The sequence below is a fragment of the Rhagoletis zephyria genome, unplaced genomic scaffold (assembly GCF_001687245.7).
Source record: "Rhagoletis zephyria isolate East Lansing unplaced genomic scaffold, Rhagoletis_zephyria_1.1 Rzeph_scaffold_00012, whole genome shotgun sequence".
Classification (NCBI taxonomy): Eukaryota; Metazoa; Arthropoda; class Insecta; order Diptera; family Tephritidae; genus Rhagoletis; species Rhagoletis zephyria.
In genome coordinates, this window is record NW_016157096.1 from 588,388 (window position 1) to 609,338 (window position 20,951).

The following is a 20,951-nucleotide window of genomic DNA, read 5'->3' on the forward strand; positions in this document are numbered from 1 at the left end:
AACTTACTTTTCCCATATGGTAATGCTGTCGTCAGCCAAATATTTCAGACCGTGCAAAGTCGACTCCCTTAGAAACTGTTTTACATTGCCACTGCAATAGGATTTAAAGATTTTCTTGGTTCCTTTAGTATTTTTCATTAGTTAGATAAGTAGAACTGCGCGCGCGATGAATTATGACAGGAAAGTGTATACATTTAACCCCAATACAGTTGTATAAATACTCACAAGTATGCTATGTATGCGGTGTGGGAAATTAATTAGGTATCTAAGGGGATGATCCAAAAGTAATTAGCACAGCATAACGAATTCGTTTTTGACCTGCGATAAGCGATTTTTAATTACATAATTCGTTCAAGCACGTAGAAGTAAACGCAATGCTATAGTTATTTTTCTGCTTAAACAATTTCTTGTTCTACTAATTGATTAAAATAGATAGCAACAACATAAAATTTTTTTCGTTCTTCTTGTCATGACTAAATCAGAGCCACAATGTTATTGTTGAGAAGCCAAAGCAGAAAATTATATTTTGGTGGCATTAGCAATTGTTTAAGTGCTATTCCGTTTTTTATAAATATATTTTTTATTTAATATTTTATCGATAGTTTAATAATTTATTTTTGAGCTATAGGCCGTATGTTAAATAAAATATTAAATGTTTTTCTGCTTTATTTACTTTTTAGTTTTATTTTGGTCGACCGGACAAAGCTAATAGTTCCTGAAGATGCCTTCAGACTGAAGGCGAAATTTCAACCAAAATAAAACTAAAAAGTAAATAAAGCAGAAAAACATTTAATATTTTATTTAACATACGGCCTATAGCTCAAAAATAAATTATTAAATTATACTAAACGGCCAATAAGCAACACAATCATTTTATCGATAGTTTATATTTTTTCTGTCGATAGTTTATCGATTTTCCTATTGATAATTTTTCAATTGTTATAGTTTTTCGCTGCTGCTATCGATGTATTAATCGATTTAGTTATCCCTATTTCATTGGCTTACATATCGCACACTGTCTTCAAAAGAGTCACAACTCTAAACAATACAGAAAATGCGAAAAACTATTTCTTAGCACATGATAATCATATGGGCAAGGGCGACTTTACCTTAGGGTTTTTTTTAACAAATTATAACAAGAACTTTTTTCACAAAACGCATGTTCGCATTTTTTATATGGGAAAAATGGCGAAAGAGTGTCAGTATACAAATTGTCAAAAATCAACGGTAATTTGTAGCTACTTTAAACTTTTCCTTAATTATACCAAAAATTGAATTAATTCGGTAAAAAACAACGAAATAAGTATTGTGCCTACTCCAGCGTGTGTTAGTGTATATTTAGATAGTACGGTATGCTTAACGGGGTTGGGCAAGTTTCACTAGGCAACTTGAACTCATCCGTCTTGCAATAAATGAGAGATGTCCGATGACGACACATCTGGGCGGGGAGTAGATAGATGACAACATTTAAGGCCTGCCTGGAAAACGTCTGGTTCAGAAGAGGGCATGCATGCTGCCGAACCAGGCCTTCAACATCCTAGATATGTGTGATGTAGAAACATAGACGACGCTGTTCTGACGTTTTTAAAACGCAAAACGTAGCAGCCGTGGCATATTACAGTTTTGTGATCGCAGCCACAACATTACTTGAAACCAGTCGCTCGTTCCTGCCGACCAAATTGGCGCTGCGTAGTTTGCCACTGACCGCCCGATTGTCTTGTAGGTTGCGAGCAAGGTTTCTTTGTCGGCTCCCCAGGTGGTGCCGGCTAGCGACTTGGGAACTTTGTTCCTGGAATGCACTTTGTGCCAGGTGGCTGAGGCGTACACGGAGAAGGAGAAGCGACTATCAAACCTCACTCCCAGGATTTTGGGGTGATTGGTTTTCGGTATTCTGGCGCCATCGACGAAGACATCTAGTTCGAGCCTGATCTTCTTGGTCCATATTGTGAAGGCAGATTTCACGGCGGAAATTTTGAGATTCCTTACAGAGAAGAAGCTCAACATTTCAGTGAGATCACCGGTTATGATATCGCAAGAGCAATTGACTTTTGGGACCGTGGTCGGTGCTTATGTGGAGATTAAACAGCGTCCGGGAGATTACGCCACCTTGAGGAACTCCCTGTTTAATTCTACGCGGCGGTACGAAATTCGGTTGATCACACAGATAGCTGGTTATCCACCGAGCCGAAAGCCTTAAATACTTGGCGTTGTTGACAGCCACCTGTGTCTCTTCTGAGGTAAAGCACGTAGAGGTTTCTCGGGGGCGGTGTTCGGGTGCCTTACGCAGGATAGTGCGGCGGGTTTTGTCTCTATCTGGGTGAGCAATGAATTGCCGGCTGAAGAAGCGCACCCACGACTATGGATCCGACATTGTGGTGGTGCCAAAAGTAAGGACACGCTTCGTCGAATTGGAGAGAAACTTGACTGTGGTCCACAATTTGCTTGCTCCGCTTGAGAGACTGCAGGTCTTGAGAGTCCCGCCACTTCTGTGGGGTAGTCTGAGCAGATTTTGGCAATACTGCCAGCTGGCATGAAGCAGGCGGCTATTGCGTTGATGATCCTGCGGATATTGCGCTTAGCTACGCTTGGATCCCGAAAAGTTACCGATGAGTGTCGACCACTCAGATAATAACATATATTTCTTAAACACATTATAACTTTTAATCATATGTAGTGTATATTTATTCAGTGCTCAACATTAATATTTCACTTAGGGACTCGTAATTATATATATATAAAATAAAGTAGTTAATATCATAAGTTCCTCTTAGTGTTTAGGAATGCCAAAAATCAATAGGCAATAAATTTATATCGTCTCGTTGAGCATCAGTTAAGTCTCTCCAAAGATTTTCAAACAAATGGATCACCCATATTAGTACTAACTCTGTTTATATTCTATGAAGACCACTCACTCTGGATATATGACACGTTTATTTATTTCAGAGTAGAAATCATAAATCAAAAGACCAAAAACGTTGAGTATTTTGTGTAGGGAGTAAATGGAAAACGTAACTAAAATCGCAAAAGGTGCAAATTTTTTTTTCTGAGCTATTAAATTATGTTAGAAATATACTTTAGAGTTAATGGTTTTTCAATATTTTGAGTTTAGGAAAACTCTCCAACTTTGCCATAAATTTACTTGTTTACTTGAAGCAACGCGTAGCGTACGTTTTCACAGATAAAATATATAATAATTTAGTTTCAAATATTTGTGGGTATATGTATTTAAAAAAAAGAGTATATCTAATATTTGAATTTGGAAAAATATGAACTTATCTTCTTCTTCTGGCACCTACACTTTAACTTTGCGTATAACAGATTTGCCTTCATCATTACGAAATACGCGGTGATAAATATTTATTTTGCCCAGAGTAGAGATAAAATCATCGTCATGCGTAATAATGATCAACATGAAATTCGACTGCATACGCCTTTCGTCTACTATACGATTCAATGCTTCACACAGCGAAAGTATATTATTACGATCCAAGTTGGTGGTCGGCTCATCCAAAGCTAATACACCACAATTACTGCTGAACGTTTCCGCCAATGCCATGCGTATAATTAATGAGGCAAGCACACGCTGACCAGCACTACAGCGGCCACGCATTTCAATTTCCGAGCTATTTTTCGATTGTACAACACGATAATTATAGTTGCGCCGACGATCGGCATTCGCATTCAAATCAACTTCATCAGTTTGTATTTGTATGTAGTCAATGTCGTTACCACGGTAGATAAGACGCCAATACTCACGTATGAGACGATTAATGCGTTCCATTTTTTCGGCATGAAACTTCATTAATGACCATTCCAAGCTGACTCTACTCTCGCCAAGATCCTTTATTAACTGACGTGAGGTGCCCACTTCGTAGAAAGCACGACGATAGTTTTCAAGTGAGTCCTTGAATTTTGGCTCATTTATCTCGCTCTCTAACTTTTTAACTTGGTTTCTAACCTCGCCAATTTTGCCAAGCAGCTCTCCCTTGCGAACAGTACCTGCAATGATTAAGTTTATTTTTTGTTATATACATATGTATATACGCGTTACGTTGAGGAAAAAAGTTGTGTACCCTTTTCACGTTGCTTTATCAACGTATTCTTTTCCTGTGACAGTTTAGGGAAATCCATTTTTCCCAATTGCTTGGCTAAAGCTTCAACCCTCACATCAATACCGATCTTTTTCTCTTGTAATAATTTCAATTCGCGGTTATCCTTCAAGTCGCGTTCCAGAGTTTCCTGCTGCGAACATTCCGTTTTAATCGCCTCGAGCTCATTAGATGTTTTGGAAATCTCTTCAGCCTATTTGACGAAGAAAATCTTATACAATTAAAGCCAACTTAAAAATTAGTCGATGATAAGAAGTTCGGAAAAAAAGTAGAAGTAGTAGTAGTAGTAGTAAAGTAAAATTTCAAAATATTTTTTATAACTCAGTAAAAGTTTCGAGATTTTCGGGGCTTTATCCATAATTTGGAATGCTTAATTTCATGTGCATAGGGAGTCGCTCTAAAGCTTAAAGCCGACTTTTTCTACATTTTAGTTTCGCAAGTAAATGGGTATTACTAGTTGTAAATATAGTGCTTATATGGTTACTTGGAAAATATACTGGTTTTTCGAAGGCTACTTACCTTTGCTTCTACCTCTGCTTTGCACGTTTTAATCGATTCTTTCAAATCAGCGATTTCGCAGCTTAAGTTTAGCAATTGAAAGTCAATCACTTCGTTATTTAATCTATGAAAAATTTTTAATTCAATTAAAAAGTAGGAAGTAAGAATGTAAGGTATTTTCATAAAAAAGTTAAAAGGTGGCATTTTTGTGAATTTAGTGTTATTAATGTTATTCGTCGATAATTACAGAATGTGTAAAAATCTGTTAAAATTCCAAAATGCGAAAAATTAAAAAACCAAAACTATTCATTTTAGCGGTAATAGCTCGCTTGTAAAATAACGCTACGTATCCAAAATCCAAATACTTTAAACCATTTTTAGAATTGCTTGTTTTTAATTCAATCACCTCTGAATATCATGATCCATTTTTTTATAAGAATTTAATTCGGTTTGCATTTTGGCCACCCGCTTACGCGATGCTTCCAAAAGGCGGTTCTTCTCGACACTCAATGCATTTAACTTTTGCTTCAAGGTAGGCAGTTTAGTTTTTAACTGCTTAATTTCTGTAATATTGCTTTCAATTAAATTTTTCAACTCAGCCTGACGCTCTTGCAGTTGTGTCAATGATTGCTGCCCTTCTTGCAATTTTATACGCTCGTCTTGATAACTGAATAATATACAAAAATTAAAAAGAAAATTTAGAATATCTGCCTATTTTAAAGAGTGCTTTTGTGCTTACGCATTTTTCTGCTCCTGCATCTTGTTCAAGGCATTCACAATCTTCTCAAGATTCGTCTGCTTCTCCTCCAGTGTATGACGCTCTGCATCAAGTTCCTCCGATATGCTAGACTTGATCATTTGCAGATCATCTAAGTTAGCATCCGACTCAAAATCTGCCGGTAGCTTGGCCTAGGAGTCATTTAAAACTTATTATTATACTCAAATTTAATGCGTTGTAAAGCGGAAAAATTGATGAAACTTTTATGAATGTTTTCAGTTTTTAACAAAGTTTACATGGGTTTTTTTAGGGAATGCACTGTATTTTTATTAAAAAATCTTAAAAATTTATAAGTAGACTTAAGTGGCAAACAGCATCATAATATATTTGGTCCGAATTGATATACCGACACTGTGCGCATGTGCATATGTATGTGTGTATATATGTATGTATATTTTTAAATTTTTGATTTCAATTTTATATTACTAGAACTTATGTTCTTTTACTCACATTCAACTGTACTATATCATTCTTTAGACGCGTGACTTCCTTCATTGCCTCATCCAGCAGCGAAACATCACCCATCATTGAATCAGCCAACTCCAGCGAGGTAGTCGGCTCGGCCAGCAGCATTTGTAGTGATTCACTATCTTCAACACACTTGGCTAATTTTTCCTCGAAGCTTGCGAGTTCTTTCTTTTTTTTGGGAATATCTACTTCTAGTTTTGCAACTGTTTCTACTACCGATTTTATTTGCAACAAATTTTCATATTTCTTTTGTTCTGCTTTCAATAACTTTTCAGTGCGTTTTATGTTCTCTGGCAAGCGATTTATCTCATCCGATAGTTCCATTGTGATATCAGTAGCCTTTCAATTAACAGAAATATTAAAAGAGTGTGTCTATATAAGTATGTAAATTACTATACGTACTTCATTACTGGTCATATCCTTATGACATAGCGGACAACATGGATCTTCCGCGACTTTCTCTATATATCTGCGAAATGCAATAAATATCAATTTATAAGAGTTAGAAATAGTTACACTTCACATACCTTTTATACATGGCCTCCGCTGATAGTAATGCGCCGTGCTCCAATTGATATTTCAACATGGTGGCCTTACTTTTGGCCAGCGTATCTTCATATGATGCCGCATGACATGCCTCGTAAACTTTTTCCTTTGCCTCCTCTAATTCCTTTTCGAGCTTAAGCAGCTCGGTTTTCAAACTCTTCCGTTTTATCTCGAACGACTGTTGCTCTAGTTGCAATTTGTTTGACTTTGCATTCAGTTCTTTGATGTTGTCGCGCAACTTCTCGCCACATAGTTGCATTGCGCGTCTATAGTTAGACTCGACGGGCCTATTAAGCAGTTTCTTAAAATTATCTGCGTGTTTACCTTTTACACGCCGTACATCCTGTTCTTTCTTTTCTAACTCCTTTTGCTTTAATGAGATTTCGGCCATTAATTTGGACATCATATTCAATTTAGTTAGCCGCTCATCTAATTCACGAAATTGATCCTGTAGCTTTACAATTCTGGCTTTATTTTCAGCTATGTCAGTTCTCATTGTTTCCTGATTACATTTTCCATTCATTTCATCCATCATTTTCATCAGGCGGTCTATATTGTCCGATAGTATTTTAATGCGCCGCGCAGAAGTTTCTATTTCAGCAATCTCTTTCGTGATTGCTTCTAATTCCTTTTCATTTAACTTTTTTTGTTTTTCATGCGCCACGATTCCCTCTTCGACTTTAGTAAGTTCAACGCGTTGTGCATCTATTTCTGATTGCCGCTCACGATCTTCTTGATCCGTTTGTGCAACGGTCCCAGCAATATCACACTCCTTATTGACCAATGAGTTTTCTACTTTTTCTAATACACCTGGTACACTTTCAGGCTGAAATTCTAGATCATCGGTGAGTGTGATCCCTAAGTGTTGACAGAGCGTTTTTAACTGCTCAGCGCGCTTGGAAATACATTCTTGTTCCTTTTGACGCTGCTGCATCAGCAGAATGCGTTTCTTATCCAAATCAGTATATCTCTTTTGCAGCGTTTTTTCTTCTACCTTCAAATTGTTTACCTTTTTATCTAGAACATTGCGTCGTTGACGTTTTTCAAGCATTTTCTGAGCGAAATCAGAAATTTCCTGCTCTAATTCTTCTCGACTACCCTCAAATGGCACTTTTATATTGCTACTCAAACCCAATATCTGTTCCTGACAGTTCTTTTGTCTAAGTTGAATTGCAAGGGAAAGTTTATCGGTAATTCTTATTAAATCTTGATATTTTGCTACTTACTCAGTTTCCACTTCTACTTTTTGCGCCTGATACTTGCCCACCTCATACTCAACATTGCGAATTTCTAATAAACGAGTATCGATTGGCTTCATTTCTTCCTCGCAACGCTCACACTCTTTTTCTATAGCAGCGCACTTCTCTTGTGCCTTTTTTAGAGTCAGTGACTTATCATCCATTTCTTGCTTCAAGTGCGCAAGAAGGCGTAAGTCTGCCTCTGTAAGATATTTCACAATTTTAAAGACTTCTAACTCTAATAAAGGTGCTCAAGAGGGCAGATGATTGCTTTTATTATATACTAATAAGCATACATTAATAAATTTATAAAAGTAGGTACCTTTAACTTTTAAATTATCAGCTTCCTCTTTACGCATTTTTATGATCCTTTCGATTGTTTTGTTGAACTCTGTTATACCAAAAATAGCATCGAACTTCTCTTTTAATTTTTTCGACTCATCCAACGGCCAACTTGAATCCTCTTGATGACAGAATAACACATTGTTAATAATAGCTTTGGATACACCTAAAAATAAATACATTCGTTACTTTTATTTGGATTTGCAAAGCTGTGTATTTCCTGACTAACCCATAAATTGACACATAGCCACATCGACATCAACACAACGCTTGCTAATGGAATTCGTGGAACCTTTGCCATCGCCTTTGCCTTCTATATAGTTCATAGTGGCATCTAACGTTTCAAATGAATACTTGCCCCTTTTGTTAGATATCTTCATCGAACGACAAACCGATATACGTTTTCCTTGGAGGTTGCTAACCTCCAATTTAACTTGACCCAATGTGCCGGCTTGATGGAATATTTTTGGATCATGTACAAAGCTTCGACCACGATCACTGCCAGGCGGTACTTCTCCAGTAAGACCATATTTGAGGCACTCAATTACAGTTGTCTTGCCGCAACCATTCTCTCCCAAGAGCAACGTGACCGGCGAGGCAAATGTTATCGTCTTTCAAATATATAAATGACGATTGGATAAAACATACATACTACATTTGAGAATAGCTTATTCGACTTTCCGGACAAAGAGGCCAATACATGTCTGGGAAGCCCCCTACAGTAGCTTAATTTCAAAACGCTTAACATAAAATTGGACTTACCTGAACATCCTCCGAATTCGAACCAAAACTACGAATACCCTGAATAGACAATTTATCAATAGTGGACATTTTTAATAATACGCGCAAAATTTCACAACCATTTAAAAACAAGACGCCGAGAAATGACAAAAATTGCGATGTTTTGCCGGGCATACATCACAAAGGTGACCAGATGTTGATTTTAATCAAATTTTTCTAGTGCAAAGAGTGCTACGTAATTTTATACCTCTAATTATGTACAGTGAATCCCGCGAAGAAAATGCATTTTCCGATTTAAATTTTACTAATAAAGGTGTTCTTACACGATATGTATCTGCATGTGTACATGTCATTTTTTACATATGTATGGAAATGCCAACATATCGGCTGCATTTCTTTATTCTTGGAATAAACTTTTTTGTTTATTTATTCTTTAGAACGTTCCTGATGATATGTTGACGTATATTTCAAACGCATTCTGTTTATTCCGGCTGTGAAATGGGATTATCCGGAATGTACAAAGAAACGCAGCCATCGTGTAAAGGCAAATTGGATTTTCTTCTGCACAAAGCAGATGCACGTACATACGAAATAGAAATGTTTCTATTTTCATCTGACGCACAGATAAAATCATCTGAGTTTAGTTTATTTCGTTGTCAAAGAACGTATTTTTTAATAATTAAATAAAGACTGTGAATTAGACAGACATATGCAATTACATATGTATTGAAAAAGATGCAAATACATATCGTGTAATAACACCTTAAATTTTTCTATTGCATTTTCAAATGATTGCATCGAATAATTACATTTTTCATAATTTTTGATTCTGGTTACTCTCGAAGTGTCAAGAAGTTTATTGTGAACTAGAGACGGGCACGGGACTAAAAATGTAATCCCGAACCCGTTCATCTCGAAACTCAATTTTTAAGTACCGAACCCGGTAATCCGACGTTTTCTCTACAGCAAGCTACAAACGGAAAACAAATTTGAAATTTTAACGTGTGTGGCGTGGTTTGCAAGCCGATCGAAGGTTGACAAAAATGTTCATGTCTTTCAAATTTATTTTAAATAATAAAAATATTAATGAAAGATCTGGTATCTTCGATTATTTTGTTTTGCTTAAAAAAAGTGCATATTTCAAACATCGTTAAGGAAGATTTTGGGAATTTTCGGGGTTTGCGGTTTTATCGGGAGTGTCGGGAAAGGATTTTGGTCCCGTCCCGCCTGCCAATTTTACAGATCTTCCCGATACCGACCATCCCGGCCAATTTTAAATCAGTACCGCGGGTCCCCCTATTCCGCGACAATCTCTATTGTGAACGACTAATCGAAAAGGTGTATTCCCACACAGGCTCCTTGAGCTGAAAATGTAATAAAAAAATTTCGTGTTTTTTTTTAAAATTTGTAGTTAAATGCAAATTAGCCGTATACTTTAAAGAATTGTTTTTATATGACCAAGGTATGGACGGCCATATGCACACTTTTTTACATATGTATGTATATATATCCGGTTGGTTTATCCATTTCATGGTTTCCGGTTCTTGAAAATGCCAAAGCGGGGATTGAAAGAATAAAAAATGCCGTTGGCGCTTAACACTTTGCAAAGTTCTTTCCCCGAGCTTCACTTTGGGCTTTGGTTTGGTTAGACAAAGTTTTTCTTGGCAGAAGTATATCCGGAGGTTTGCCTTTACACATTGCTGGAACCAGTAATCGAACACACTGGGTACCATGATAACATACATAACAAGGTAAAACCATTGAGAGGCAGTTTGACGTTTGCCAGCATTATTTAAACCATTTGCCAGCATAATTTTAAACTCAATCTCACACACACATTCTCATTTTCAATCTCAAACAACAACAATTGGTGAACAACTTAATTTTTTTATTTTAATTTTTATATGATTTTAAAATGCTTGCAAACGTCAGAAAAAAATCAGAATTTACCTTGTAATGTTTTTATCATGCTGGGTACTACTGGGTGGAAGTACGCCCAGCTTACACTCGGCAACGGTCTTTCATCGCCAATCGTGTCTTGGAAAATCAAACTTGTATGATTTATATTATATGTATATTTATAGATTTATTTTCAATTTTAATTCAACGATTATTCGTACATGAGAGTATCATTATAAATACTAATTTAACTTGAAATTTGTGTTTCTTTTTATTTAAATCAATTATTTATTTTTATTTCTTTACAGAGGCATTATACGTATGTATATATTTATGTTTTTATGTATGTATGTATTTGTGTGTATCAATATAACCGTAGCGTTATAACAATTTGACGCACTCAGAAAATCTAGGTTACATATTTATATATGTATGCACATATGTACATACAAACAATAAGTCGTTCATACATATGTATATCCTTGCCAAATCTTTTTAACTTTAATAAAATCCATAGTTTAGGATTTTTTTATAAACGAACAAAAAGCACATTCGCTTAAATAAATGTAACAAATTTCTACGTTAAATATATTATTTCAAAATATTACAATAATTATAAAAAAAGTATATTTTTAGTTGAACTGCGTCAAGGCTTAAGCGATATGGTTGCGTCCGCAAATATCGTAGTTTAGTGCAATTTTTTAAGTAGGTTTTAAAATTTATCTGCCCTTCAAAAATATTTTTTCAGAACAAAATGTGTGTTTAAAGGACATATAAGTTTATAAATCTACTTGATTGATGTTAGCACATTTTAGCTTAACATATCGCTTTTAAACAAACGCAGAACCGCCAAGTCTCCAAATATAATATGAATAAGAAAATCGTTTATGTATATGATATTGATATAAATAATTCTCTTTTAGAGCTTCATAAAATACGTATTATTGTGTATATTTTTCAGCATGGTCACATATTAAGATTATTAAAAAGAAAATAGGCAAGAGTTCTTTGAATCCTCGGAAGTGAAAATAAATGAAATAAGTACGTAAAACAAACTGAAGATCATTTGGAAAAAAAAAAATTATAAGTCTGAAAGTCACGGTACATATGCATAAAATTCTAGGTACACGCAAAACGTTTTATCCATATATAGGATGTGTATGTATTAATGGATTTATGTATGTTTAATGTATCGTATATAATAATATGTATAACTACGCCTATATAACGCAACCAGTACAATAGTTAACAAATTAAACATTTGCCAGCTCTAAGGGTAAACAAATGTCGGTTTGCATATACGTACATATGTATGGATGTATATGCAAGTGCATGATTACATAGGAAATATGGAAAACGTTCAACATAAAATAACCACTGGAACTCCATTTATGGCAATATGTTTCCATTATTTTTTTACAAATTGATACGGCGGCAATGAAGAACGATATCGTAAATTATTAACATTATTGGATGGTACGCCGCTATTCATAACCGATCCGCGCCCATTATAATTTGATGCATTGGGCATCAATCCCGATGGCGAAGCGTTCACCATGGCTTGTGGTGGCATTGTTGAGTGCATTAAATTGGAGCGTTGGACAGCTAGAAGAAATTGAAAAGTATATGTCATGATACAAAAATTCATGGTATCATGGTATATGTATATATCATATAAATACTTGAAAGAGATTTTCATAAAAAAACAAGAAGATTATTATCACCTGGCACATAAGGTTTAGGCTGATGGTAAGTGTTGTTATGCGAACGATAATAAACAGTCTCATCATTGTAGTGGTAGTTATGAGATTGTTGCTGGTATTTAGGCCTAGAAAAATTATATAGTTAAAGCCTTGATATCTTATAAAATGCGCGATTGCTTTAAACATTACACAATTTTGAATTTGATATTGACTAATACCTGTACACGCCACTTCCTCCAGTTGAACCACCGGGACGATGGCTCGAGTTATTGTTATTGCCACCAACAGAATGAGCATTATTTTGCTGTTGTTGTTGCTGCTGTTGCTGTTGGCGTATAGTGATTTTTTTAGCAGCTTCAGGATCCTCCATTAGTTCACGAAACTGCTCCTGTCGGATATCATCGTGTTTGTCTGGTATCAAATATCGTCGAATTTCTGCTAAAGCATAGGCAATGCGTGCATACGCTTCAGCCGGTGGGGCAACGGTTGATACTTCCACATGTAGCGGCAAATTAAGATGGGCATATTTGGCATCAGCAGAGTTTCGCAACTCCTCTTCACGGACCCTATCTTTCATTGAGAAACGACCGAGTATGACAATCTTGCATTGCGTCTCCTCTTGAAGGCGACGCAGTGAATTTCCCTTTGGTCCAAGAAGCTTTCCAACATAATTAAACTGCAGTATAGAAAAATTATATTATAGTATACGAATTTGTTATATTAATAAAAAAAAGCATGCATATCGACAAACCTTTTTATCCTTTATTGGAACGTGCACCTTTTGTGACAGTCTAATAGTTCTTTGTTGATAAACATCAGCGTATTGTTCGCGCGTGGGTATCCGACCATTTAGTTGAATACGTTCCAGGGCTAGGAGTCAAGTTTTTGTTTATTATAATTAAAACACTTAAAATTTATCTAAGCTTACCTTCATCAATCAATTTTACAGCTAGAGGAAAATGAGTCTCCATTCGTGCTCGCTCAGCGAGCAATTCTTGCATGTACTTTTGGGCAGTTTCATTTAGCCTTGGCGTGCTCTTAATATTTTCCTGACCTAGCTCGTGTTCATGATTTCCATTGCTATAGTCGCCTACCTCAGCACCGCCGGGACCTACAACACGCATACCATTTTCCGCCATATCGCTGCTGCCAATCGCTTAAAATATTTCCAGAATAAATCTTAACACAGTTACTTTACCCTACATAAATTGTGGCTTTTAATAATTATGTTCACTAGTTTTATGGTAATTTAAAAAATTAGACAACGGCATATATGCTGCTGGGCAGACTAAATACCTGTCAAGTCTTTGATTAATTTTCCTCCCCTTGAAACTGCGAAATATTTTGACACTTTTTACAATCATTCGCCGCAAAACCGAAAATGCAACCGCAAGAGTGCATTCGGAAATGCAAATGTACCGGATCAGATTCCTTGAGATAACAGCAAAAAAAAAACTTAGATATAGAAATTGAGAATATTTTTATGTTAAATATGACAAATAGACTTGGGACAATCACAATTAAATAAATAGAAACAGATATTCATATAAATTATATGAGAAACAGAATTAATAATTTTATTATAAGTTTATTTTTTTTTTAACACCACTGTAGAAATCAGGTATGCATTTGTAAATTTCTTAACTTGGCCACACTTTCTAGTCTCCATCTTTTTTCGCATGGAAAAAAATCTAAGCTTGTGAAAATTTGTCGGCAGTGAAAAAGAGCACAAAGTTTTTAATCTAAATTATTAAATTTTTGCAAAAAAAGCCATAAATATGCCGAGAGATTATGATCGTGATTACAATGAAGATACCAGTGATTACAAGAGAAAAAGGCGTACTGACGACGAAGCCGGTGGTGGAAGTAATACGGGCGGTGGCGGTGATATGGATGGGCATGGACGCGGGCAAGACCATGGTCAGCCAATGCAATCCCATGACGCACCCCCTTTGAATGAAAAAACCAATGCTTACCTTGAACAGTGTGAGCAGGAGAAAAAGACGCTAGCAAAGGACCATACAGTATGTAAGCGTTTAATAGACGACGGTAAGTACTTTTGTTGGTATATGTGCTTGTTTGTGTATGTGAAAACTGGCGGTTCTGCATAATTGCATGTACACTAATAAATTTTTTATTTCAGAAATTGAAAAAATTTTGGTTAGTGGGCGAATTCCAAAGCCAGAAATCTATGCAAACGTCTACAGTGAAAAACCAATACGTGTTGCGCAAAAAGTTTTATTCCCGATTAAGGAATATCCGAAATTCAATTTCGTTGGAAAGATATTAGGGCCGAAAGGAAATACATTACGTCAATTGCAAGAAGAAACTTTTTGCAAAATGGTGGTTATGGGCCGTAATTCTATGCGAGATCATGCTAAGGAAGAGGAATTGCGCAGCTCTGGCAATCCAAAATATGCCCATCTTAGCCGGGATTTGCATGTTGAAATATCTACAGTAGCGCCGCCATCGGAAGCATACCATCGTTTGGCTTATGCATTGGCAGAGATACGAAAATTCATGATACCAGATGCCAACGATGACATTCGCATGGAACAAATGCGTGAAATGGATGGCAAAGAGCGTATGTACAAAAAAACTCATTACTCGAAGTCTTACGGTGAGCACGCGGTATATAGCTGTCGGTGAGTTTATGTAAAAATCTTGATTTCTAATTCTTTCTTAAATGCGATTGCTCATTCATTTAAATGAATTCGATGTAGTAGGAGAAACATCATTTAACACACGTAAATACATGCACATGTATTATTATTATTATGTATATCATTCTTCCATATGTCCGAGTTGGACAATGTTTATATTTATGTAATGATGATATCTTTCAGTACTCCTCCACCGCCAACATTTGAAAAATCATCCAAACCGAAGGTTTATTCTATTTTAGAGAAAGCTCGTTATGTTATGGACGATCCTGGATATGGTCTTGTAAAGTCGCATAGGTAAGAAGCAATTTATTCTGTTATTAAATAGCGTATGTTATAGAAGATGTTATAGTATTATGAAACATGTAACTAATTTTTCTTTATATACAAAAATATGTATCTGTTTAACTTGAAGTAGTAAAGTGTTTCAAAAGTGGACCGAATAGAAATACTTATTTCGATCTTTCTCTTTATATCAGATCTCGTGATCACGAGTTGTATGAACATCATGGTGAATATGATCGCTATACGCCTCCACCGCCAACAAAACATTCAAGCACACATCACGCACCTTACGAAAGTGGTTCGTACGAGCGCGATTACCGCCGTGAATATCATCCGCATTCATCGTCGTACACCGCTGCATATGCAGGTAAGCTTAAAACTTAAATAAAAACACTTTAACTCTTTAGATCAAACTTTATAATGAGAGGTGTGATGGAACAAAAAGGAGTTAACATCCATATGTATATTATATTGCATTTCACGTGATAATTAGTAGTGAACTGCGTTAATTCACCTATAAACGCGGAATGTACTTAGTAAAAAATGTCGTAGCTAATTCGCATAATCAAGCCGTAGTCTTATTACCAAACATAAACTCCGTAAATTAAAAGAGGAAGAAAAAGCAAAAGAAAAAAACGAATTTAAATAAAGTGCAATCAAGATAACTCCAGACAAAGCAAAATGTGGAACTTTTTATAAACAAATAAATTTATAAAAACACGATAAATGCGCCAAAAAGACTGTAAAGGCAAATTTTTAGCAACTTAACATTTAATAATAATAAAAAAAAACCTAAAAATCGTTTTAAATCTTGAAAATACATATATACTTTCCATTAATCTTTACTATACAATATAAGGTAATAAAAAAAAATCGCAAATGTATATAAAAATCATTCGAATAAAACCGTTTGTTCCAAATTCCAAGGTCAAAAGTTATTTAAATTCGTTATACATTTAAGAAAAATCCCTAAAAAACCAAAACAAACAAACCAAAGTTGCAGTTTGAAAACAAAATATAGCTTAATAAAACTCATTCAACCAAAATTAAAAACAGATATTTAAAATGCCCAAAATATATAGATATAACGAAAAAATACAAAATTCTCTCCAAATTAGCTAAACCAAGCAACGGTCGCTCTTCATCTTCATACCGACCTACAACATCGGGATCGCACTCTTCCTCACACTACGAAGCAGGATCACGATCACGGGAAAGCGTAAGATATCGTTCGGCACCTTATCCGAAATTGCGTTAAAAATGTTTAAAAGCATTTTAGAGAACAACAGAACAACACTTCAATTAAGTACGAATTCCAACCGTATTAAAATCGACAACAACAACATGCGTTAGCTTAATCTATTCAATATCCAATATATAAATAAAATAAATAAACATGAAAGGCAAAAACAAAATATACTTATGCATATATAAAAAACGTACAGAGGTAAAAAAAATGTTAGAAGACAAACAAGAAAAATTATATCTAATGCCCAATATTAAATCATCAAATTGTTCAAAAATCAAAGTATCGCGGATACAAAACTTTAAGAAAAAAATAAAATAAAGGAAAATCTCATACAATAATGGAATTAAAAAATGAAAAGGAACTTATTAGTGTACATTTTACAATATGAAAACGTTCCGTTATCGTAGCAACAAAAAATACAAAAATATTAACAGAAACAGCAACAAAAACAAATAATTTGCACTAGTAAAACTGATTCAAATAATACAAAACATCGACAAGTATATAAATTATGACTAAATAGGCATAAGAATTACAGGATTGAAAATGTGTGTGCAGTGTTGGAACGTAAGTATATGCCACAGCCAATATATTCCCTATTACATACATATGATAATAGTGTAACCGATTGTACAATACCGTACGGAGAGACATTAAGAAATAATAAGGATACATAATCGAAAAATTCAAATGTTAGATGCATAAATATCTTATTTTAAGTATAACACTAATAAAAAGAAACACTAAACACGATACCAGCTTTTTATTCAAATAAAACTAAAGGTAAGTTTTTTAAACTAAATTAACTCAAACTCGAATCCTGCTAAGGAGTAATAATAGGCAAAATTGTATTTAAAAGAAATGTTCGAACATTATTTGAATGGGAAAAAGTGAAACCCGTCAACAAACAAAGTTATGCATTTTGGTAAAATTTTGAAGAACCTTCATAATTTTAACGCAGTCTGAAATTTGTATTCATATGGTATTTGTTAAGTAAGCAGCTATACTTTCTTAAAAAAAAAACACCGTAAATAAACCAAAGAGATTTATTTGAACATGATACAAACTTTTTCATTTCGTCATACACCAAACAAGCATGACTCGTCCAAGCAGAGAATTTAATGGGTGGATTGCGGATGGCAACCGAACTTCAGTTGGTTGGCCAGTGGCTGAAATGGTATTACAGATGGCCACTGGCAACTGAATTTTTGTGGTTGCCGCGGAAATTTTGATTGATTATTTACATATGTATTTTTTCAACTGTACATATCGAGCCCTAACCGCCAAAATAACGTAAGCGACTTTTTTTCAAAATTTTATTTTTGATGCAGAAATATTCCCCGGGCATCTAGATGTATTTCTGCATCGAAAAGAAAATTTTGAAAAAAAAATGGCGCTTACGTTATTATGCGGTTAGGGCTCGATATTTGCACTCAAGTCTTAGCTGCTGGTTTTTCAAAATTGTATTTCCTTCAACTTTATAAAACTTGGCTATAGTTGCTATTCATAATATATGTACATTTTCATTTCAGTGGCATTGTCCATCGGGCACCCCAACTGAGGTTGCATTGTCATCTATAATCGCCCCATTAGTTTCCATCGTAGTCTGCTTTTTCGTGAAATCTACGAAAATGCGATCACTGAATCCGAACTGCTCCGAATGTGTGTATTCAAAGTATACGCTACGCTCGTGGCTATTCACATTCAGTGATATCCCTGGATATATGTACATAAGCAATTAACTTAAGCGAGCGTTGGGCTTGCGAGCTAGCTCGGGTGTTTTTTATGTATTGTTCTTCTGCCTACAATAGATGCGTTCCCTAACTCGCAAGAATTTACAGGAATTTACCAGAAAGCGTTCCCGTACTCGGTTCTCTGGCATCTTTTGCCTTTGGACAGGTTTTAACCAAGAAAAGTTGGGGAACGCAACTGATATCATCTTGGAATAGCTACGCGATCACATAGACATAAATAAAAGGTTCACACTCGCATTGCGAGTGTCGACTAGTAGTAGATAAACGATTAACAATTATTCATGGCATTTTCGATGTCGTGAGTATGAATAGCTTTTAGTCGCTCATTTTTCTACAAACTAAAAAGTTATGGAAGGCTGAACGGCTAAAAACGGTTCACAGTCGCTTATTGAACGGGAGATCAACATTCCGATACCGTGGAAAAGCGATAATCGAATAATAGTCGTTTATCAACTACTACACCTTTTCCAAGAGTACTTCAGAAAGCGTCAAATGTATTTCAGAAACTATAAAATCTACTTCAGAATAGTCAACAGTACTTCAGGAAACGTAAAATGTACTTCAGAATGGTCAATTGTACTTCAGAAACCGTAAAATGTATTTCAGAACAGTTAACTGTACTTCAGTAACCGTAAAATGAACTTCGGAAGCCGTAAAATGTACTTGAGAATAGTCAATTGTACTTCTGAACCCGTAAAATGTACTTCAGAATAGCCAATTTTGCTTCAGAAACTGTAAAATGTACTTCAGAAGACGAAAATTCGTACGCATTGTAATTACTTAAATAGTATATATTATAGTGATTTTAAATATGTTTACTTTTATATTTTCAAATTACAAGTACATTAGTTTTTTCGAAATGTCTATGTCTATATTTAAGAATGAAACAATTAATTTATTAATGCAGTTTTAAATTATGTACCAGCTACCATAGCGGGCATCTGGGTGAAAAGTGAGAATGTTGAATGGCTCTGCCACAGTCGCCACCAACAACTGTCGCTTTTACCTCGTCAATAAGTCGCTCCAAGTACGAAAGCCTTTGCTCGACAACGCCCGGACCAAATGTTGCTGAAATGCCAATATTTGTCTTAACATACGTTTTTTTTTTTTTGCCATATCAGCATAAAGCGGAAGGCTATATATTTGTTCATATTCCACATTTTACCGTGCAAGCATTTACTACATGGTGTATGCTCAAGCGACATTATTATTTGGTCCGGTCGTTGACGAAGGAAAAGCGGCAGTTGTTGGTGGCGATTATGGCAGAGCGATTCAACGGTATGCCACCTTTTATCCAGATGCACTATCTTTGTACATGTTGGTTGGAACATAATTTAAAACTGCATTAATAAATTAATTGTTTCATTCTTAAATATATAGACTATGCGAAAAAACTAATGTACTTGTAATTTGAAAATAAATTAAAAAGTGAATATATTTATAAACACTATTATACTATTTAAATAATTACATTGCGTACGAATTTTCGTCTTCTGAAGTATATTTTACGGTTTCTGAAGTGAAATTGATCATCCTGAAGTACATTTTACGGTTTCTGAAGTACATTTGACCATTCTGAAATACTTTTTACGGTTTCTGAAACACAATTGACTATTTTGAAGAACATTTTATAGTTTCTGAAATATTTTTTACGGTTTCTGAAGTACAATTGACTATCCTGAAGTACATTTGATGCTTTCTGAAGTACTCTTTGAAAAGGTGTAGTCGACACTTGCAATAGGGGTGTGAACTTCAAATGGAACTAAAACTTTACTCCTTGTTTGATGTTTGGTGGTAAACCAATTAAGCATGTAAATATTTTCAAGCATTATTAAGTCCAGCACAGTTGATTGTCGCTGGACAAATAGCCTCATAAAAGCATCCCTTCATTGGCTCATTAAACACCAATCCATTATGAATTTTTTCGTTTACATTTTCACATTTTATTTTACAAAATTTACCTTACCATTATTTACAAACATTAGTAGCGAAGTATTATTAGAAATTCATTGCGCCATCCAGGAACATTAGGCTATCCACCGAAGAGATAGCCAAGTCTACATCTCGTTTCTGCACAGTCTTTTTCTTCGACTGGGTTGTATATGAGAACGCCTCGCTCGCCAGTGACTCTATAAAAAGTTCTGTAGCTCGTGTAACTACAAAAACGGCTTCAGCAGAAGCAAGATTCATGTCTGGGTCCAATTTCATCAAGTTTTTAATCCGTGTCTGGGGCAACTGAAACAGCCGCTGTTCCGGTACATCATTCTCAGTTGTAGCAATCGGCTTTTCTGCATCACAAAATTAAAAAAAAAAAGCGTTGGCATGCAAAAAATTGCATATTCGTTACCTTCTGAAACCACTTCAACAATTTCCGCATTTTCGCCTACTTCTATTTCTACAATGGTTTCTGGCTCTTCCTCAAAAGCATCCAAGATTTCGTCTTTATCATCTTGTTTGTCAGTTAATTCTTCAGATAATTCCGCAGTAAATAATTCTTCACTAGCCATTTTTCCATATACCCGCGCAANGGCAGTCGCCAAATTCACCGAAGGTTGTTTACTGGTTATATTGTGCAAAACATTTAACAAATCAGGTTTTTTCCATACGCTTTCCAGTCTGTTTCTGTAATTAGAGCGTAAAAATAAAGCTGAAATTAGTCAAGAACGTAAACCAGCCGG

At 35.2% G+C, this 20,951-nt stretch overlaps 5 protein-coding genes across 11 annotated transcripts in view; 1 reads left to right on the forward strand and 4 right to left on the reverse strand.

Annotated features, from left to right (window-relative positions):
* LOC108359043 (pickpocket protein 28-like) overlaps positions 1-634 on the reverse strand; it is a 101,300-nt gene extending 100,666 nt beyond the window's left edge. For all 5 annotated transcript variants that reach the window (XM_017610697.1, XM_017610774.1, XM_017610689.1 and 2 more), the window contains exon 1: positions 8-634. In XM_017610697.1, the coding sequence (XP_017466186.1) occupies positions 8-138 (131 nt within the window). In that variant the 5' untranslated portion in view covers positions 139-634. The remainder of the gene's footprint in view (positions 1-7) is intronic.
* A 1,314-nt stretch (positions 635-1,948) lies between these two features.
* Positions 1,949-8,916, reverse strand: rad50 (DNA repair protein rad50). Of its 2 annotated transcripts, none has more exons than XM_017610657.1 (12): positions 8,742-8,916; positions 8,209-8,590; positions 7,960-8,145; positions 7,626-7,839; positions 6,381-7,559; positions 6,256-6,322; positions 5,836-6,192; positions 5,347-5,516; positions 5,014-5,274; positions 4,629-4,731; positions 4,074-4,302; positions 1,949-3,999 (listed from the first exon to the last, which is right to left on the reverse strand). In XM_017610657.1, the coding sequence occupies exons 1-12, from the start codon at positions 8,892-8,894 to the stop codon at positions 3,293-3,295; spliced, it is 4,008 nt and encodes a 1,335-aa protein (XP_017466146.1). In that variant the 5' UTR covers positions 8,895-8,916; the 3' UTR covers positions 1,949-3,292. The 2 variants fall into 2 exon arrangements, with proteins under 2 accessions (XP_017466146.1, XP_017466140.1); XM_017610651.1 differs by having other exon boundaries at positions 7,626-7,866.
* A 2,889-nt stretch (positions 8,917-11,805) lies between these two features.
* On the reverse strand, positions 11,806-13,728 carry qkr58E-2 (quaking related 58E-2). Of its 2 annotated transcripts, none has more exons than XM_017610791.1 (6): positions 13,619-13,728; positions 13,251-13,478; positions 13,074-13,192; positions 12,541-12,998; positions 12,344-12,447; positions 11,806-12,224 (listed from the first exon to the last, which is right to left on the reverse strand). In XM_017610791.1, the coding sequence occupies exons 2-6, from the start codon at positions 13,459-13,461 to the stop codon at positions 12,028-12,030; spliced, it is 1,089 nt and encodes a 362-aa protein (XP_017466280.1). In that variant the 5' UTR covers positions 13,462-13,478; positions 13,619-13,728; the 3' UTR covers positions 11,806-12,027. The 2 variants fall into 2 exon arrangements, with proteins under 2 accessions (XP_017466280.1, XP_017466276.1); XM_017610787.1 differs by having other exon boundaries at positions 13,251-13,521; positions 13,619-13,720.
* A 247-nt stretch (positions 13,729-13,975) lies between these two features.
* qkr58E-1 (quaking related 58E-1) lies at positions 13,976-17,272 on the forward strand. The gene is made up of 5 exons (XM_017610800.1): positions 13,976-14,371; positions 14,466-14,967; positions 15,169-15,282; positions 15,465-15,637; positions 16,389-17,272. The coding sequence occupies exons 1-5, from the start codon at positions 14,101-14,103 to the stop codon at positions 16,526-16,528; spliced, it is 1,200 nt and encodes a 399-aa protein (XP_017466289.1). The 5' UTR covers positions 13,976-14,100; the 3' UTR covers positions 16,529-17,272.
* A 2,913-nt stretch (positions 17,273-20,185) lies between these two features.
* PolE4 (DNA polymerase epsilon subunit 4) lies at positions 20,186-20,951 on the reverse strand. Its single transcript, XM_017611144.1, has 3 exons — positions 20,850-20,951; positions 20,621-20,800; positions 20,186-20,561 (listed from the first exon to the last, which is right to left on the reverse strand). The coding sequence occupies exons 2-3, from the start codon at positions 20,778-20,780 to the stop codon at positions 20,272-20,274; spliced, it is 450 nt and encodes a 149-aa protein (XP_017466633.1). The 5' UTR covers positions 20,781-20,800; positions 20,850-20,951; the 3' UTR covers positions 20,186-20,271.

What these genes read in the sequence shown, in the direction of transcription:
- qkr58E-1 (XM_017610800.1), top strand. Translation starts at nt 14,101, where the DNA reads ATGCCGAGAGATTATGATCGTGATTACAATGAAGATACCAGTGATTAC. An exon ending in TAAGCGTTTAATAGACGACG is followed by an intron (nt 14,372 to 14,465) that starts GTAAGTACTTTT and finishes TTTTTATTTCAG; the next exon opens with AAATTGAAAAAATTTTGGTT. An exon ending in CACGCGGTATATAGCTGTCG is followed by an intron (nt 14,968 to 15,168) that starts GTGAGTTTATGT and finishes GATATCTTTCAG; the next exon opens with TACTCCTCCACCGCCAACAT.
- rad50 (XM_017610651.1), bottom strand. Translation starts at nt 8,894, where the DNA reads ATGCCCGGCAAAACATCGCAATTTTTGTCATTTCTCGGCGTCTTGTTT. An exon ending in ATGCAGGAGCAGAAAAATGC is followed by an intron (nt 5,275 to 5,346) that starts GTAAGCACAAAA and finishes TATATTATTCAG; the next exon opens with TTATCAAGACGAGCGTATAA. An exon ending in ATGGATCATGATATTCAGAG is followed by an intron (nt 4,732 to 5,013) that starts GTGATTGAATTA and finishes AATTTTTCATAG; the next exon opens with ATTAAATAACGAAGTGATTG.
- qkr58E-2 (XM_017610791.1), bottom strand. Translation starts at nt 13,461, where the DNA reads ATGGCGGAAAATGGTATGCGTGTTGTAGGTCCCGGCGGTGCTGAGGTA. An exon ending in TGTAAAATTGATTGATGAAG is followed by an intron (nt 13,193 to 13,250) that starts GTAAGCTTAGAT and finishes CTTGACTCCTAG; the next exon opens with CCCTGGAACGTATTCAACTA. An exon ending in TTCCAATAAAGGATAAAAAG is followed by an intron (nt 12,999 to 13,073) that starts GTTTGTCGATAT and finishes TCTATACTGCAG; the next exon opens with TTTAATTATGTTGGAAAGCT.
- PolE4 (XM_017611144.1), bottom strand. Translation starts at nt 20,780, where the DNA reads ATGGCTAGTGAAGAATTATTTACTGCGGAATTATCTGAAGAATTAACT. An exon ending in TGTTGAAGTGGTTTCAGAAG is followed by an intron (nt 20,562 to 20,620) that starts GTAACGAATATG and finishes TTTGTGATGCAG; the next exon opens with AAAAGCCGATTGCTACAACT.